Below are 16160 nucleotides of genomic sequence, written 5' to 3'. Positions count from 1 at the left end.
CCCTGCCCATGGAAGTGGGGTGGAACCAATTGACCTTTGAGGTCACTCCCAGCCCAGCCCAGTCTGTGATTTGGGGGACACACACACACCATCACACAGGCCACTTCCACATAGGTTTTATTGTGCTCCATCTGCCTCCCCCAGCCCAGGGGGGGCCGGGAAGGTGGGGCTGGTCCAGCGTAGGCTCAGCTCCCAGGGCCGGTCCCAGCTCCCAGTCCCGGTCCCTGCACAGGCTCAGCTCTCGGGGCCGGGCGTGTTCTCCCGCTCACGGCGGTGCTGGAGCATCCTCTGGACGCGGACACTGCACAGGTACCCGGCGTACACCGTCAGCAGCATCATGGAGCCCGAGAAGGCCTTGTAGCCAAAGTCTGCCAGCTGCTTTCTGGACACCATGGCTGCACCTGCAAGAGAGACAGAATCCCAGGAGAGTCAGGGTTGGAAGGGACCTCTGGAGTTCATCTAGTCCAAGCAGGGTCACGCAGAGCAGGTGACACTGGAACACATCCAGGTGGGCTTGGGGTGCCTCCAGAAAGGGAGACTCCTGTGACTCCATGTTCCAGTGCTCTGCCCCCCTCCACGGGAAGTTCTTCATGTTGAGGTGAAACTTCTGGTGGTTTAGTTTATCACTGTTGCTCCTCATCCGGTTTCTAGGCATCCCCAAAAAGAGCCCGGCATCATCCTCTGACCCCTTGGAGATATTTATATGTATTAATAGGATCCCCTGTCTGTCTTTTCTCAGTCTCTCCTCAGAGAGATGCTCCAGATCCCTCAACATCTTTGTGTCCTGCACTGGACCATCTCCATCAGCTCCCTGTCTGTCCTGTCATGAGGAGCTCAGATCTGGGCAGATCTCTCTGGATGTGCCTCTCTAAGGCAAAGGGGCAGGATCCCCTCCCTGACCTGCTGGTCATGCTCCCTGCTATTCCTCCGCAGGTGCAGGATCCTACACTTGCTCTTGTTGAGCCTCATTAGATTATTCTAATAGATCGTGAGGTCTCTCTTTGGCCAATTCTCCAGCCGATGGAGGCCCTGCCGAACGGCAGCACAGCCTTGGGGTGGATCAGCCACTGCCCCACGTTTCGTATCATCACCAGACCCGCTCAGGCCACATTCGATCCTTTCATCCAGACTCGGTGATGAACACGGTGAGTGAGACTGGACCCAGCAGCGGTCCCTGGAGAACTCACCTGGTGAGCTCGCTGACTACCGGCCCGCAAGAAGGCGGGGCTGAGCGGGGCAGGGAGCGCGGATTCGCCCGTCCCGTCCACCATCCCGTCCCTCCGGGCTCACTGCTCCCTTCCCTTCCCGTCCCTTCCCGTCCCGTCCGGTGCGGTCGGGTCCCTCCGGACTGACCTGACCTCCCGTCCCGCTCCGCCGCTCTCCCGGCCCGCGTCACGTGGCGCGATCACGTGTCCCGCGGGGGTCACGTGTCCCGCGGGGTCACGTGTGGCCGCCGCCGGGCGCGGGAAGCCCGCGCGGTGCCCGCAGCGCCCCCTGGCGGCGCCGCCGCCGCAGTCTCCCCCTCAGGGGCCGCTCCCGCCGCCATCGCCGCCGCCTCGGGCCGCGGTGCAGCCCACACGGGCCTCCCTGCACGACAGAACCCGCCGGCCTCCCTGGCTGAGGTGCGGAGCCGGGAGCCCGCAAGGGACAGTCTTTGGCCGCGCATGGATGGAGGCGAGGCTCTCCTGCTGCAGCCCTGAGGCTCGGAGGCGCCGTGCCATCCCGGTGGTCACGGTGGCTTTACAAGGGCTTTGGTGCCATCCTGAGGGTCCCAGTGCCATGCCGAGGGTCGGGGGGAACTCCTAAGGGCTCCTAAGGAACTCCCCCCAGCCCAGAGCCTCCTTCCCAACAGGCCGTGTTCCCCCAAGTCCCCCCCTGTCCCCCCCTGTGGCAGCTGCTTCCCTCCCGGAGCTCCTTTCCAACATTTGAACTCTGCTGTCCCAACCCTGCTCCATCCAGGAGCTCCATCTCAAGCTCCAAAGCTGCCAGGATCTCTCTTTTCCCCCTCCTCATCCTTCTTTCCCCCAGCAGCAGCTCCCGGGGGCTGCGGCACTGGGATGTGCTGAGCCTGCAGAACATAATTCCAAATGGCAAAGGGAAGACTTTTTATAGCTCGGGACATCCAGCTCGAGTGTGGCGTGTTTGAAAGCGAGAGATCAGTGTGATGGTCTTCCCACGTGAGACCTGGGACCCTCAGCCAGGGTCTGCAGGGACTTGGATGCTTCCAGGCTCAAAGAAACATGGACAAAGGGGATGCACAAAGCATTTCCATTGCAGAGGAGCTCCCAGCTAAACACAAATCCCCGCTGGATTCTGCTGCAGCTCCAGGCAGGTGCTGACAGTTTTTGCAAGGGAGTGGAGCTCAGGGCCCCTCGCTCCTGCATGAGCCTCGTATCCAAACACTTGGATTCTTGAAGACAAAGAGAACTACAAGTCGTGCCAGCCCTGCAGGAACACGCTGGACTTCCTTTATCCTCCCTCCAAGCTCAATAAAGCTCCTCAGCAGAGGAAGCCGTGTCAGCTCCCCCCACACGACAGTTCTGAATTTAAAGGTCGCAGAGTGCCTGCTGAGACAACGTGGCTAATAAAAGGCACAGAAACAAGTGCGGTGCCAGCAGATTAAATTCCCCTTGTAAGACACCGAGCAGAGGGTTCAGAGCCTTGGAAAGGTCACTCAGTACGGGGCTCCTTTAAAAACACACAGGGACAAGGCGAGTCTGGGAAAAGCAGCTGGGAAGAGATGAATAAAATCCCACAGCATGTCCTGGGGAGCCCATCAGAGGAGGAGAGGCCTGGGGTGTGTGGGGCACAGTGGGGTCCTGGCCTGGCTCCTGCAGGCCCCAGGTGAGGACTCTGGACCCGGCTCAGTGTTGCAATCCCAACCCACCATAGTCCTACGGCCAAATTTTAATCCTGGAACCGTTGCTGAGACAAAGCAAGTGGGACACTGTGTGACGTTGTGGCTAAACAGGGACCTACAGGGACATTCTTGTTTCTGGGACAGCACAGGAGGGTACAAAGCCAGGAGGGAACGGGCAGTGCCCTGCTCTGAGCATTCGGCCAGTCCAGCAGGCACCAACCCAATGACAGCGATGCACTGAAGCCACAGAACAAGGAGAACATCTCCTATTTCCTCTCCATGTTTATTGTTATTTTAAAGGTACACGGCTAGTCAGAGACCCTTTGGCTCTGGGACTCGGATGGGGGAGAACAGGGAACCCTGCAGCATTCCAGGTAGGATCAGTGACTGCTGGACACGGTGGCCTGAGCAAACACCACCAGCTTCAGAGGAGCAGAGGGACAGGTGGGACCCGGCTGGACAAGGGGCAGATTTCAAAGGCTGAGTGTGAGGGCTAAGACCTCTGTCCTGTCCTGGGATGTTGGACATCTCCATGTACCTGTTGTGCATCATTTGCCTATTCCTGCCCCCGTGCCAGTGGGAAGCTTGCAGCATCCCCACGTGAGGGGAAGTGTGAGATCTCCTTCCTCAGCTCCTGGACAAGCCACACATGGAAGCACAGAACGCTCTAAAGCACAGGTTGAGGCGAGCCAGAGGAAGGCAAAGTGTGGCTGTGGAGCATTTATTTAACAGCAGCATGACTCAGGTGCCTTGTGGGGACCCACCTGCCTGCTGTGCAGGTACAGGGGTCACAGCAGCTGCTCACACAGACTCGGGGGCAGTTGGTCCCTGCAGTGCCAACACCCAGAGGACAAAATGAGACAGAGACAGAAGTCAGCGGGCATGGAATTAGCACAGGCAAACCTGTGACAACAGGGGAGTTTCCCAGGGCTGGGGCCAGATCTGATAGAGCAAAAGCTCTAAATAAACAAGCTCCAGAGTATCCCTGGGTCAGCAGGAGCAGCTGGGGGAAAGCAGCACATGGCAGGGTGGGAAGGAATGCCGTTGTCTGTGCCTGGTGCTGCTTAGAAAGATCCTCAGCGCCTTTGGAAGTCCTGAGAGCTCCACTCACCAGGTGGAGCCTGGCAGGGGACTGTGCCCTCTCCACCAGACAGGGAATGCAAAAGCAGCAGCAGATAGGGAAGAGCTGGTGTCACCCAGAGCGGCTCCATGGGGCTAAGAGGGAGGACTTGGGACACTGTTTTCCCTCCCAGGCAGTGCCCAGCCCTTTTCCATCATGATGGCCTGGCAGAGTCCTTCCCACAGCTGAATCCACTGTGAGGAAGTGGAAGGAGGAAGATGCTCAGCCCTGCTCAAGGCAGACCTTAGACAGCAGCAGCAATTAAACGAGCCCTTCAAAGAGAGAGAGGCCAGCAGGTACCTCTGTGTCAGGCTCAGTGTCCAGGGCAGTGTCAGGGAACCTCTGCTCTTCCAGCAGTCTGCAAAGGCTCCCAGGAGACCTGGGTCCCTTCCAAGGCTGGCAGCAGATCAAGTTGGTGAGGGCAGGAGCTCTCAGCACAGCTCAGGGCCTGTGGTCTGCAGGCAGAGCCCCTTACATGTGCTCAGGGTGGTTCTGGAGACACGCGATGAAGTCAGTGACGGGTTTTCCCTCGTAGCAGATCCGATACACAGCAGTGAAGAGGGGGAACCTGCGGGCAGGCAGAGAAAATCACCACAGATGGCAGAGTCGTGGCACACAGGAGCAGCTGCTGTGTCGTGGACAGTGCAGAGACACCAAGGGGGCTTTCCCCTCCCTGCTGCTCCTGAAAAGGTCCCGGCCCCACCCCAACGAAGCACAGAGATTCCAGCACTCACTTCTCCACTACATTCTTGCTCTTGAGGATTAGATGCAGCTCAGCAGATGTCTGGGGACCCTGCAGCTTCTGCCCATTCAGCATCTCCGTCTCCAGCTGCTCGATGGACTGAAACAACCCAGCAGTGAGGAGCTGGACCTGCAACCCCGCTGCTGCACCGCCTTCCTGCCCTGGAGCTGGGCTGCAGCACTAAGCCAAGCACAGACAGATCCCACAGTGCTAACTGGGATCACCTCCCTGCCTGCTCACCAGGTTGGTGCAGGGATCATACAATCATGGAATATCCTGAGTTGGAAGGGACCCACAAGTTGGAAGGCCCCACACAGACCCCTTGAGCTCTGGCCGCCTTTGGGGAGCCTGTTCAGTGCCCAACCACCCTCTGGGTGAAGAATCTTTTCCTGATACCAAACCTAAACCTGCCCTGACACAGTTTCATCCACACGTGTCAGAGTCAGCCTCTTCCAGCTCTGCTCACCTTCCCAGTCTTGACAAAAGCCTCGGCGACCTTGCGGTTGCGGCCCCCATAGCAGGTGGTGATGAGGTCGGCAACGCCACAGCTCTCCAGGAAGGTGGAGGGGGTGACAGGGCCCTTACAGAAGAGTTTGGCAAAGCCAATCATCTCCATCAGGCCCAGGCGGATCACGGCAGCCTTTGTGTTGTCACCGTAGCCGAGCCCATCACAGAAACCAGCTCCTACAGCCACCACGTTCTGGAAAACAACGGCAACGTGGAGGGATCTCTTCCCAATGGAACTCGGGGCTTGGCTGCATCCATGAGCCAGTGCCCATCGTCCCTCCTGCCCTGAGCTCCCTGCAGAGCCCCGGGCTCCGCTCACCCACCTTGAGAGCCCCACAGATCTCTACGGTGTCAGCCTCCTGCACCACCGACACACGGAAGTTGGGTGTCTGCATCAGGTCCTTCAGCATCTGCCCGTGCTTCATGTTCTTGCAGCCTGAGGAGACAAAGGGACGAGGAAGAAGATGATGGGGAAGACCGTGAGGTAGGTTCGTGCTCTCCTGAAGGTCATCCAGTGTGGGAAACCTATTGCCCAACCAGTGGATGTTGCATAACACGTGCAGGTCCACACAGAGCCAGGCACACATCGCCTGACAGATAAGCAATGTTCAACTTTGGCATTCCCAGAAGATAGGGACAATCCCTGCTGCTGTGTCAAGCAAGACAGAAATGACTTTTTGAATGCTCAGTAGATTAAAAGCATCTTCAAAGCTTTCTGTCCTGCCTGGCCCTGCAGGGTCCTGTGTGCTCACAAGGGCTGTGGGCTCTGCTCCACCTCCCCAGCATCCTGCCCAGTGTGTTTGCTGTTGTTTAATAAAACAGACACTTTGAATGCCACAACTTCTGAGCCAGCAAACGGTTCTGTTTGCTTTGGCTCTGTGCACAGTCCCCAACAGTGTGGAGGATGTTGAAACAGTCACCAGATGAACTTCCAAGCAGTCCTGGCTGGCAATAACATGAGATCCAGGTGGGCATCCTGTGAAGCCCAAGGAAACCAAGGATGGAACTAATTCCTAAAGAGCCTCTTGGTGCCCACCCCTTTAATTTGTGCCAGGCAGCTGCCTGACGCTGGGTCCAGGCTGGCAGGAACTTTTAGCTACACAACACCATTGTTAATGAAGCAAGTGATCCCATCACAAACCCTGGGAATGGGCTCAGCCAGCTCCTATGGAGTCTCCTGTCTTCCCAGGAACAGGGCAGCAGGAGTTTGAGCTGCACCATCCTCCAGCCTTTGCCTCTTCCTGCTCATCACAAATGAAAGCTGCTAACGAGGAGGCATGTTGGCTCCTTACCGATGGTGGTCTCACAGAACTTCTCTTCTGCCACTTCCTTGGCAATATTGGCCCCCATGAGCACGTTCATTTCTATTCCCAGTTTCTCACGGATGATGTCTGAGATCAGCCTCAGCCCGTCTGGTCCTTCATCCACACCCTGGGACAGAAATCACAGAATCAATTAGACTGGAAAAGATCTCTAAGGACATCGAGTCCAACCTTTGACTGAACACCACCTTGCCAACCAGACCATTCCCCTCCTGGACACCTGCCCTGCACCCCAATCCTGCCATTCCCTGTGCTGCAGTGCTCTGACTGATCCTGACATGCAGAGCTCAGTACCTGAGATCCCCCCTATGCCCTCACACCTCCAAATCCCCACAAAGACTCCACCCCCACTTCCCTTCTTCCCCCCACTGCCTATTTCTGTTCCAAAAGCCCCGGATTCCCTTGGCAGCCACTCCAAGCCAGGCTGTTTCCAGCTCCCCTGCCTTGGCCTGGCACCCTGGCGAGTGCTGCTCCTGCTCACACCTTGATGAGCGACATCCCAACAGCCTCTTTCTTCACGTGGCCCTTGAGCTGGTCACAGACTTTGCCAATGAACTGGTGGGGCACCACGAACAGGAGGACATCGGCCCCTGCACAGGCTTTGAGCAGGTCTGGCTCTGCCACCTGAATAAAGCGTGACTGTTATTAGGGACTGGGAAGCTGGAAGGGAAGGAAGGGCCCAAAGTCACCATGCCGAGGTCCCTGCCAGAGCTGGCAGGGCAGAGGGGCTGGAGCAGAGCAGGATGATGCCAGCTCAGAGGCAGCCACATGGCCTCCAGCCCAGCCTGTGGGATGCCAGAGCAGGGGCAAAGGTGGGCAGCGAGAGCAGCCGGGGCTGCAGCTCACCCAAGCACAGATGAAGGTCAGTGGGAGGGCGTAACAGCCCTGCACAGCCCGGGGCATCCCCTGCCTTCACACCGTGCAGTTCCAGCAGCCCCCCAGAGCTGCTGGCCTCTCCCCAGAGCCCAGCCGTCAGCTCTGCCCCTCGGAGAGACTGCTGGCAGCCAGCCCGCACTCACCACATTAGGGGGCAGCTTGTGCCCCGGCAGGTACTTGACATTCTCGTGCTCCGTGTTGATGATGTCCGTGAGCCGCCGGCCGCCCACCTCCTCCTCCAGCACCCACATGTTCACCTGGTTCTCGAAGCTGCTCAGCCGAGCTGCGTTGCTGCCGACGATCTTGGCGATGGCCGAGCCCCTGCGAGGGCAGAGGGAGGCCGTGGCAGTGGGCACTGGGGAGCCCAGGGCAGCACAGGTCACGCTGTGACCTGCAGGAATGGGGATGGCTGGCACCGGCTACCGGGGGTGCCGAGGGAGGACGGGGAGGGGGGGGACAGGGACCGCGCTGTGCTCGCCGAGGGGACCCGGCGCTCACCAGTTGCCAGAGCCCACGATGCAAACTTTCTTGCCACCCATGATGCCGGGAGCGGGGCACTGCGGGCTTGGAGCCCGTCTCTGCTATTTCAAGGCTGCCCGGAGCAGGGGCGGCCCCGGCCCGCCCCCGGCCCCGCCTCGCCCCGGGGGCACCGAGCACCCGCTCCCGGCACAAGCCGGTGCTCGGTGCTCGGCAGGTGCAAAGCCTTGGAGCAGCTCGGAGCCCGCAGAATCAGGAGTCACAGAATCATGGAATATGCTGAGCTGGACGGGACTCACAAGGATGAGAGAGTCCAAGCCCTGGCCCTGCACAGGACACCCCAACAATCCCACCCTGTGCCTGACAGCGTTGTCCTGAGCTCCGGCAGGGTCAGGGGTGGGACCATTCCCTGGTCAGTGCCTGAGCACCCTCTGGGGAAAAAAACCCTTTTCCTAATATCCATCCCAAGCCCCCTGACACAGCTCCAGCCGTTCCCCCGGGTCCTGTCACTGTCCCAGAGAGCAGGGATCAGAGCTGCCCCTCATGAGGAAGCTGCAGACCCCGCGAGGCCTGTGACTCGTGACTGCTGAGCCTTTCTGCATAAAAGCATTTCATTGTCCCCCTCTTGCTAAAAAGTGCCATTTCCTCCCCCCCATGAAGGAGCAGGAACCGCCTGGTGCAGCGCCAGGACTCGGCTCCTGCCCCCACCACAGCCCGAGGCAGCAGCACTTTCCTCTTCACCCCGAGCATCCTTCTCTTGCCCCAAGGGCTCCCAGGTGTGCAGCAAAGCATTTAAGTTCTATAAACAAGCAGGGTGGAGAGAATAAATCCCCTTTTGGATAATTTTAAACCTTTGCATGTAAACTGTGCTAGTTTCCTTGAAATTCTGCCCTACTCCCCTGGGATGTCCAACAATCCAGCTGAGTGGACGCAGGGCAGTTCAGGATCTAACACTGGCCACTGGATTTCCAGTTTTGCTCGAGTTACTTTGTTTACCACAAAAGCACCTCTGCAAAGGCTTAGCAGAGTCTGCAAGCTGGGAGATCCCTCCGAGAAGGGCTCGCTATAAATGGCCAAAATATGAAGAACATTTTCTCTGCAGTCACTTAACCCTGCTGGCTTTGAAAAGAAGGAAGCAGAGATAATCCTGTCCCTTTCCCTGGGAGTCACCAGGCTCATCCCCCATGGCAGTTGGGAGAGTGCAAGCTGTCAGCATGGAAGGAGGAGGACAGCTTCCTTCACAGGAGTCTTTTATTAAAACTGGGTGACGTCTACAAGGATACAGTACAAAAAAAAAAAAAAAAAAAAAAAAAAATTTGGTCCATGGAAAAAACCGTAATATTCAGTTAAGAAAAGCAGTTACTCTGCAACAGCTACGTTTGCCTATGTAGGACTCAGCATCCCTCCTGTGGGAGTACCCTGAGGAGTCAGGGGCTGCTTTTCCGGCACCAAGACCTTCACCCCAGTACCACAGAGGAGCATTTCAGAAGGGCAAAGGAGAGGGGAAGTCCAGAGTCTATTACTCAGGGACATGAAGTAACACAGACACAAGGAGTAGTAGGGCCACCCAGGTGCTCCAACTCACAGCAGCCTCCCCAGCCACACTGAACTGGGCGAGGGCTCATCAGTAACATGATCCTGCAGCTATTCCAAGAGTCAGACCAACTTTTGAGTCCATTTGCATTATAGTCCCGAGCAGAAACACTGGGATCAGGGTGAAGAGGAGCTCTTTCATTCTCCTAAGCCTGACCACCAGTAACTCATTCCAGGAGGAGGCATCAGGGCTGCTACTCCTCACAGTGGAGAAAAATCTATTTGTACATTCCTGAACCCTGCTGGGCCCTATGGCAGCCCCACAGCCTAAAACTTGACTACAAACCACAGGAGCTTCAGCATGGAAACACCTGCTAACTCACATATGCTTGGAAAAATGTCCATTTCCAAGGGCTGTCCTGTTACACCCTTGGATCCACATGAAGGAGCCTCTGGTCCCCACAGCCAGTGACGCAGGACAACTGTCCCAAAGGAATGAGCCTACAACACTGTCCCTGCAGAATTCCAGGCAGCTGCTGCATCCCCTCTCCTTGCTCCAGGGAAAACAAGCAGCCACGTGGTTTGCCGGAACCCACTTGTAGGTGTTTGAAGTGCAGAGCGCTGCATCACTCCAACGCTTCCACATCCCTGCAGGAAGCCTTGTCTCCCTGTGATCCCAGCCTAGGACAGTCTGTCATGGAACACGAAGGGAACGGGGCAGGGAAGAAGGGAGAAGGGAAGAAGCAATTCTCTACACAGTTCAGTAACTTCCTCAAGGAGGAGAGTGACCTATGAGGCAGCCCAGTGCAGCAGCACCCTCCGAGGAGGGGGTGAGGGCAGGGAGGTATGTCAGCTCGCGGCATCCTGCCCACAACAGTGCCTGGCACGGGCTGTAAAACGTGGCAGGGAAGAGCCCAGCCACACCTTAAAGCCGAGCCAGGCTTCAGAGCCAGCTCTGAGTGCCCAACCAGATGCTGGCTGGGGAGGAATGGGCTGAAAGAAGACTCTGGCTACGGGGGACACTACAGGCAGGGCGGCGTCACGGGGATGCTTGTGGAAGCCTTGGGACTGCCAAGGCAACAGTCAGGAGGAAAACCAGGTAGAAATGTGTGCTCATTGGAGCCTGTCTGCTTGCCCCAGGTGTCCTGGACTTGCCCCAGCAGGGACAATGCCAGGATGAATAACGTGGGCCTTGCTGTCGGAGTGGGATTCGGTGAGCTGGAACAGTGAGCTCTGCAGCTCTGTCTCCACAAACAGCTGTGATGCTTCTGCCCGGGGAGGAGCAGAGCAGCCTATGTGTTCCGGATCCCCAGGGCCTGCTCCAGTTCCTGCCGTCTCTGCTGCACCTGCAAGAGGAGCCGAGTTGCAGCATTAACATCCCGGGGTGGTGCAGCACCACAGCACCCAGTTACCACAGGAGCCAGCTGGGAAAGGGTGAGCTCCAACTGGGACCAGGATGCAGCCACCACCTTCCCCCAGCACTGTGTGCCCCAAGGAGTGACAGGCAGAGAGGGAGCCCTGCTCACCTTGGAGTAGAAGTATCGGCACACGGCTTCCTGCGCCCACGGCTGGAAGTAGAACTCGGCTCTGCGCTCCTCCTCGGGATTCCCAACGACGTCAGTCATTGTCTGGGGAGCACAAAGGCACAACAGCTCAGCAAGTGCAAAAGCTCTGGCTGTGCTGAGCAAACCCACCTCCTTCCCTTCCCTCACAGACATCTCCGTGCACTCAGGTCAGCTTCTTATGTTTGACTCAAATCCCAGGCTCGCTTTCCGAGGAGGAAATTGCCTCCTTCTCTCTGTGGGAGCTCATTCTAATGAGGGAAGTGTGTGAACTGGACCACCTTCCACGCAAGACAAAGCTTTTACCTTCAAATCCCGGCACTGGGACTGGAGCCAGTCGTTGATGAAGCCCTGAGGATCTCGGGCAAAGCTCAGCATGAACTCGCGCTGTGTCTTCAGCTGGTTGATGGTCTCAATTGTTTCATGGATCTGAAGGAGACAAACACAGAATGGAACTGCTGAACAGGAGAGAAGTCAGAAACATCAAGAGAACCAACACATGAAGGCAAATTCCTGCACTCTCTGGCTGACTTACACTTGGCAGATTTTCAGTTTCTGCTCTAAATACTACTAATTTTCCCATAGACTTTTTGCTTTAAAAATTACATTTCCAGGTACAGCCACATATTTGTAAACACGGCTCATCCCACTGCAGCTTCCAATAAACAGAGCACTCCTGTCCAGAGACACATCCCTGCTCAGCAACAAGGAGAGCAGACCTGAAGAAGCTTTTCCTACCTTGTTATCCAGAGCAGCAATTTCCTGCTGACTGGCTGTGGACAGCAGAAAGGAATTCATCTGAGTTTTCAGGGTATCGTCCACCTCCACGTCAATGTCATAGCAGGCTGTTTTCTTCTGGTCATTTGGGTCAACACTGGGGACAACCACAAGAAGCCAAAATCAGGGAATAGCTCCAGAAAGAAGGCAAAATCTGGGATCAGTTCAAGGAAGCAGCAAATGCAGCTGCTCTGGGATTCTGCAGCAAACGGACTGCAGGCAGGGACAGGGAAAAGCCATGCCACTGTCAGCCTCAATCCCCAAAGTAGCAAAAAGCCCACTGGTGCCTTTGCAGCAAAAGAAATGAGTGACTGCTCTAAAAAGGCTTCTATCCACAGCAAAGGACAGCAGGGATGTGGGAGTGCCTTTGGAAGAGGGATGTGGTAATGAGAGAGGCGGCTGTTCTTGTACAAAGGAACAGTGACAGGCAACACGGGGACCGCTGCTGAAAATCAGGACATATCTCACATTGTCTTCCCGAGCCAGCCTAATCCATCCCTCCCACTCCTTCCTGGAAACAGGAACTCGCACGGAGCAGCCTCACCTGATCACGTGATTGATGATGATCGGTTCGGGGGGCATCAGCAGGGCGTGAAGCCTTTGTGGGATCTCAGAGAACTTCATCCGCTGCGACTCAAAGATCTGTGACAGAGACAGGGCTGAGGGAGGAGCAGGGGCTCGGTGCAGCCACCCCTGGCTGCCCACACAGGGAAAACTGATCCAGGTGCTGCTGTTCCAGCCCTGCCATTGCTCACCTGCTGCAGGTACTTGTCACAGATGACGAACTCCCGCTCGTGGGGGTCCTGCAGCTTGTGGGTCTTGATGTACTGCCAAAGGGCCTGGATGATCACGGGCCGGGTCTGGGTGTGGATGCCCAGGAGCCGAGCCAGGCGTGGATCCAGTTTGAACTGGGGAGGCTGAAAGAAGAGCACGGAGAGGTGAGGCAGGCCCAGACACAGGTCACGGTGCATGCCCAGCACGGCTGCTGCCAGCATGGAATCATGGAATGGTTTGGGTTGGGAAAGACCCTAAAGAAATCTCATTCCACCCCCTGCCACGGGCAGGGACACCTTCCACTATCCCAGGTTGCTCCAAGCCCTGTCCAACCTGGCCTTGGGCACTTCCAGGGATGGGGCAGCCACAGCTTCTCTGGGCAACTATGCCAGGACCTCACCACCCCGACAGGGAGGAATTTTTCCCTACTGTGCTACCTGGTAATCCAGCATCAGCAGGACAGTGCAGCGCACGTTCACATCCCCCGGCCTCTTCACCTGGAAGCCATCTGTCTCCTGAGTAGTAGCAGTCCTGTGCCACTGGAACATGAGAGGGAATTTAGAAGTTCCGCCCCACATGATTCCCCCTGCTCCTGCTGCTGGGCACTCAAAAGCTTTGCTAGTAAATCCCCACCCAACTAGAGAAAGTTCCAATTCTTCCTACTTAAGAGTTTGAAACGAGTCAATACATTGATTCTGATTTTCAGCAAGTGAGAGGAAAAGCCAAAGTGAGAATCCAAGAGCTCCTGGCTCCCAGGATTCCCACCTTCCACAAACCCCACCTGCTCAAACACCAACCCACTTTCAGAGGAAACACAGCAAAAAGCAGCTCACCTCTACTAGGTGATTGTCAGGGCCATACAGGTCTTTATCAAGTTCAATGACCAGAGATTTAAAGAAGGACGAAAATTTCCTTTTCTGCTTGGTGGCATCATATTTGGACAGAGCAGACTGCAAGCAACACAGGGAGGAAGAGGGTTAGGGCAGCAAGTCTCAGCACTCAAGCACAGCCACCGTGCACGACAGCTCCTGTAAGTTCTGAACACCTGAATTCACCAACGTGTGCTCAAAAATCAAGTTTCCAAGTCAGAAAGGGAAAGACTGGAGTTAAAGACGAGCTCGCAGGAGTTAAACCCCTCAGCAGTTACGTACAATGCCAGTGCCCTGCTTCTCAGAGCTGGGGACACAAGTGCCACTGTGCTGCTCTCACCAGTGATTCTCACAACTCTAAGAACTTTGGACAACCCATGTCCTGCCATGGGGACACCCATCGGTCTCCAAGCTGGGCTCTCGGTCTCGCCACCATCAGTCTCCTTGGAAAACAGAGATGAAGGAGGATATCAAGCCCCAGCTGTGCTCTCAGACGCTAGCAAACTGGTTTCATCGCCAATTCCAGATGCACAGTCTCCTCTGAGGTTGGGTGCTTGGCACTTACATCCTCCAAGAGCCGTCCTTCCACCCGCAGCTCCCAGGAGGCGACGGTTCCTTCGCCGTCCTCCGCGTCCGACTTGGCTGGGTTGAAGGTGTTGGAGATAAAAATCCGCAGCTTTCGCTTTTGCTACGAGAGAAAGCATCAGCTCAGCCTTAATTCTCCTCTACAGGGCCAACTGTCCTGCACAGGTTTTGCTAAAGCCGAGCTCAGTGTTTTCAGCTGCCTCACATTCTCCCTCTCCTGGAGCAGACAGTGAGAACAGAGGTGCTGCTGGGACCCCTGATATGCCACGTTCACAGGACACGACCCTTCAGTGCCCTCCTGCTGCCTGAACTCAGGAGCCTCCAACCCCTGGATACAACCCCCGGGCTCCCCTACCTTGATGGGGCGTTTCAGAGCCTCCTGGATATCCAGACGCTTCCTCATGATGGTCTGGTCCAGCTTCCTCTCAAAGGCCAACAAGTCCATGTAGGCCTGGGATTCGGGCACCAGCTCACGGATCTGTGGCCAAGCAAGGACGGAAATGCCCATCAGCTCCCCGGGCTGCCTCACGTCCCCCCCGAGCCCCTCCCTGTGTCCCACTCACCCTCTGCGGGAGGATTTTATCTGCCATCTTCTTCTTCTTGGCGCTGACAGGGGCGAGAGGCAAAACGGGCGTGAAAATGGGAACTCACCGACCTGCAGCACTGACTGCCCAGTGACTCCCCAGTTAGCTGGGCCCAGCTCCAGGGTGAGTAACTGGTTATCTCAGTGCTCCCCACCCCTCTGAGCACTCAGAAAGGGAATGACATCCGTTGGAAAGGGGGTTCATCCCTTGGGAAGGTGACACAATGCCCACACCAAGGGATTCTCCAGCCTCAATCGACTTTGGATTGGCTTTTCCAGGAACAGCGTTTTAAATCCAGGATGAATTTCATTCTCACTGGGGCATCACATCAGGATGCAGGCACGTGACACAAACTGAGCCCTGCCCTGCCCAGCGTTGTCCTCCAATGCCAGGGGAATGCACAAGGACCTGACGGGACCTTTCAGCCCCCTGAGTGCTCCAGGATGACCGAGAACTCCAGAATCCTTGAGGCTGGAAAAGACCTTCCCGATCTTGTCACCAGCCCAGAGCACTGAGTGCCACATCCAGTCATTCTCTGGAAACCTCCAAGGATGGGGACTCCATCACCTTCCTGCGCAGCCCCTTCCAATGCCTGGCAATTTCCATGAAGAAATTCCTCCTGATCCCCACGACAGCCCAAGGGATCTCCCCTCTGCCCAAGGACGTCGCTGCTGCCCCGAGATGCTCCCATTGTCCGGGGATGCCCCGGGATGTCCCCGTTAGCCCCGGGACGCGCCCTCTCCCCGTGCCTTACTTGTGGTTGCGGTTGGGCACCGCCTGCGGCTGCACCTGCTGAAGCTGCTGCGGCGCCGGCCGCTTGCGAGCCTGGTCCAGCCCGGCCTGCGCCAGCGCGGGCCGCACCGCGGGGCTCCCTCCGTAGCCGGGAGGACCCATGGCCGGGCCCTGCGGCGCCATGCGGCCGCCCGGCAGCATCCCGGGGCGCTGCGGAGAGAAGAGACCCGGTCAGCGCCCGCCGCGCCCGGCCCCGCGCCCCGCCCCGCGCCGCTCCGCCTCACCGGGTAGGCGGCTCCGGGCATCGGAGAGCGGTAGAGGCCTTGCCCCGGCGCCGGGCCCATGCGCACCGCCCCGCCCGGTGCTCCCGGGCCCAGCGCGGCCCCAGGCGCGGCTCCGGCGCCGCCGCCGCTCGCAGGGCCCGACTGGAACCCGGCCCGCGCCGCCATCTTGCCTCGCACAAAGGGAACGGAACCGGAAGCGGCCGCGCACGGCGCGCGGAGCGCCGGGGAGGAGCCGGCAGCGCCCGCCGCCGGCAGCGCCCCCTGCCGGAGGGAAGGAGCGGGCGGCGGGGATTGCCGGCTTTGGGGTCGTGAGGGGTCGGGGGTGCGGGAAGGGCGAGCAGGGCTGGGAACGGGAACCCTGAGGGGTGAGACTGAGGGTGCAGGGTCCTGGGGGTTCAGAGAAGGGAATGGGCACGGTGAGGATGTGAGACAGCGAGTGCGGAAAAGCAAATTCGACAACGGGGACCACGAGGGGTGGGGTTGGGGCTGCGGGATCGTCACACGCACTGGGAAGGGGTGGCAGGTGTCAGCCCCCGCTGCCGGGCCGTGGTCACAG

At 57.7% G+C, this 16160-nt stretch overlaps 3 protein-coding genes across 3 annotated transcripts; all 3 read right to left on the bottom strand.

Annotated features, from left to right (window-relative positions):
• Positions 1 to 100: 100 nt before the first annotated feature.
• Positions 101 to 1430, bottom strand: COX14 (cytochrome c oxidase assembly factor COX14). Its single transcript, XM_066207366.1, has 2 exons — positions 1354 to 1430; positions 101 to 401 (listed from the first exon to the last, which is right to left on the bottom strand). The coding sequence occupies exon 2, from the start codon at positions 391 to 393 to the stop codon at positions 235 to 237; it is 159 nt and encodes a 52-aa protein (XP_066063463.1). The 5' UTR covers positions 394 to 401; positions 1354 to 1430; the 3' UTR covers positions 101 to 234.
• Positions 1431 to 3124: 1694 nt separating this feature from the next.
• GPD1 (glycerol-3-phosphate dehydrogenase 1) lies at positions 3125 to 8019 on the bottom strand. The gene is made up of 8 exons (XM_066207344.1): positions 7926 to 8019; positions 7571 to 7748; positions 7035 to 7175; positions 6522 to 6660; positions 5553 to 5665; positions 5189 to 5422; positions 4715 to 4821; positions 3125 to 4548 (listed from the first exon to the last, which is right to left on the bottom strand). Exons 1-8 carry the CDS (start codon positions 7964 to 7966, stop codon positions 4452 to 4454), a joined length of 1050 nt encoding a protein of 349 aa, XP_066063441.1. The 5' UTR covers positions 7967 to 8019; the 3' UTR covers positions 3125 to 4451.
• Positions 8020 to 9137: 1118 nt separating this feature from the next.
• Positions 9138 to 15769, bottom strand: SMARCD1 (SWI/SNF related, matrix associated, actin dependent regulator of chromatin, subfamily d, member 1). The gene is made up of 13 exons (XM_066207342.1): positions 15605 to 15769; positions 15343 to 15530; positions 14568 to 14610; positions 14360 to 14482; positions 13985 to 14107; positions 13384 to 13500; positions 12988 to 13089; positions 12532 to 12693; positions 12321 to 12418; positions 11738 to 11873; positions 11306 to 11428; positions 10964 to 11065; positions 9138 to 10783 (listed from the first exon to the last, which is right to left on the bottom strand). Exons 1-13 carry the CDS (start codon positions 15767 to 15769, stop codon positions 10730 to 10732), a joined length of 1536 nt encoding a protein of 511 aa, XP_066063439.1. The 3' UTR covers positions 9138 to 10729.
• Positions 15770 to 16160: the final 391 nt, after the last annotated feature.

Source organism: Chamaea fasciata, unplaced genomic scaffold (genome assembly GCF_029207755.1).
Source record: "Chamaea fasciata isolate MVZ Bird 193981 ecotype frontalis unplaced genomic scaffold, bChaFas1.0.hap1 SCAF_41, whole genome shotgun sequence".
Taxonomy (NCBI): Eukaryota; Metazoa; Chordata; class Aves; order Passeriformes; family Sylviidae; genus Chamaea; species Chamaea fasciata.
The sequence above is the reverse complement of the archived record's forward strand: the minus strand, read 5'-3'. Positions and strand labels throughout refer to the sequence as shown.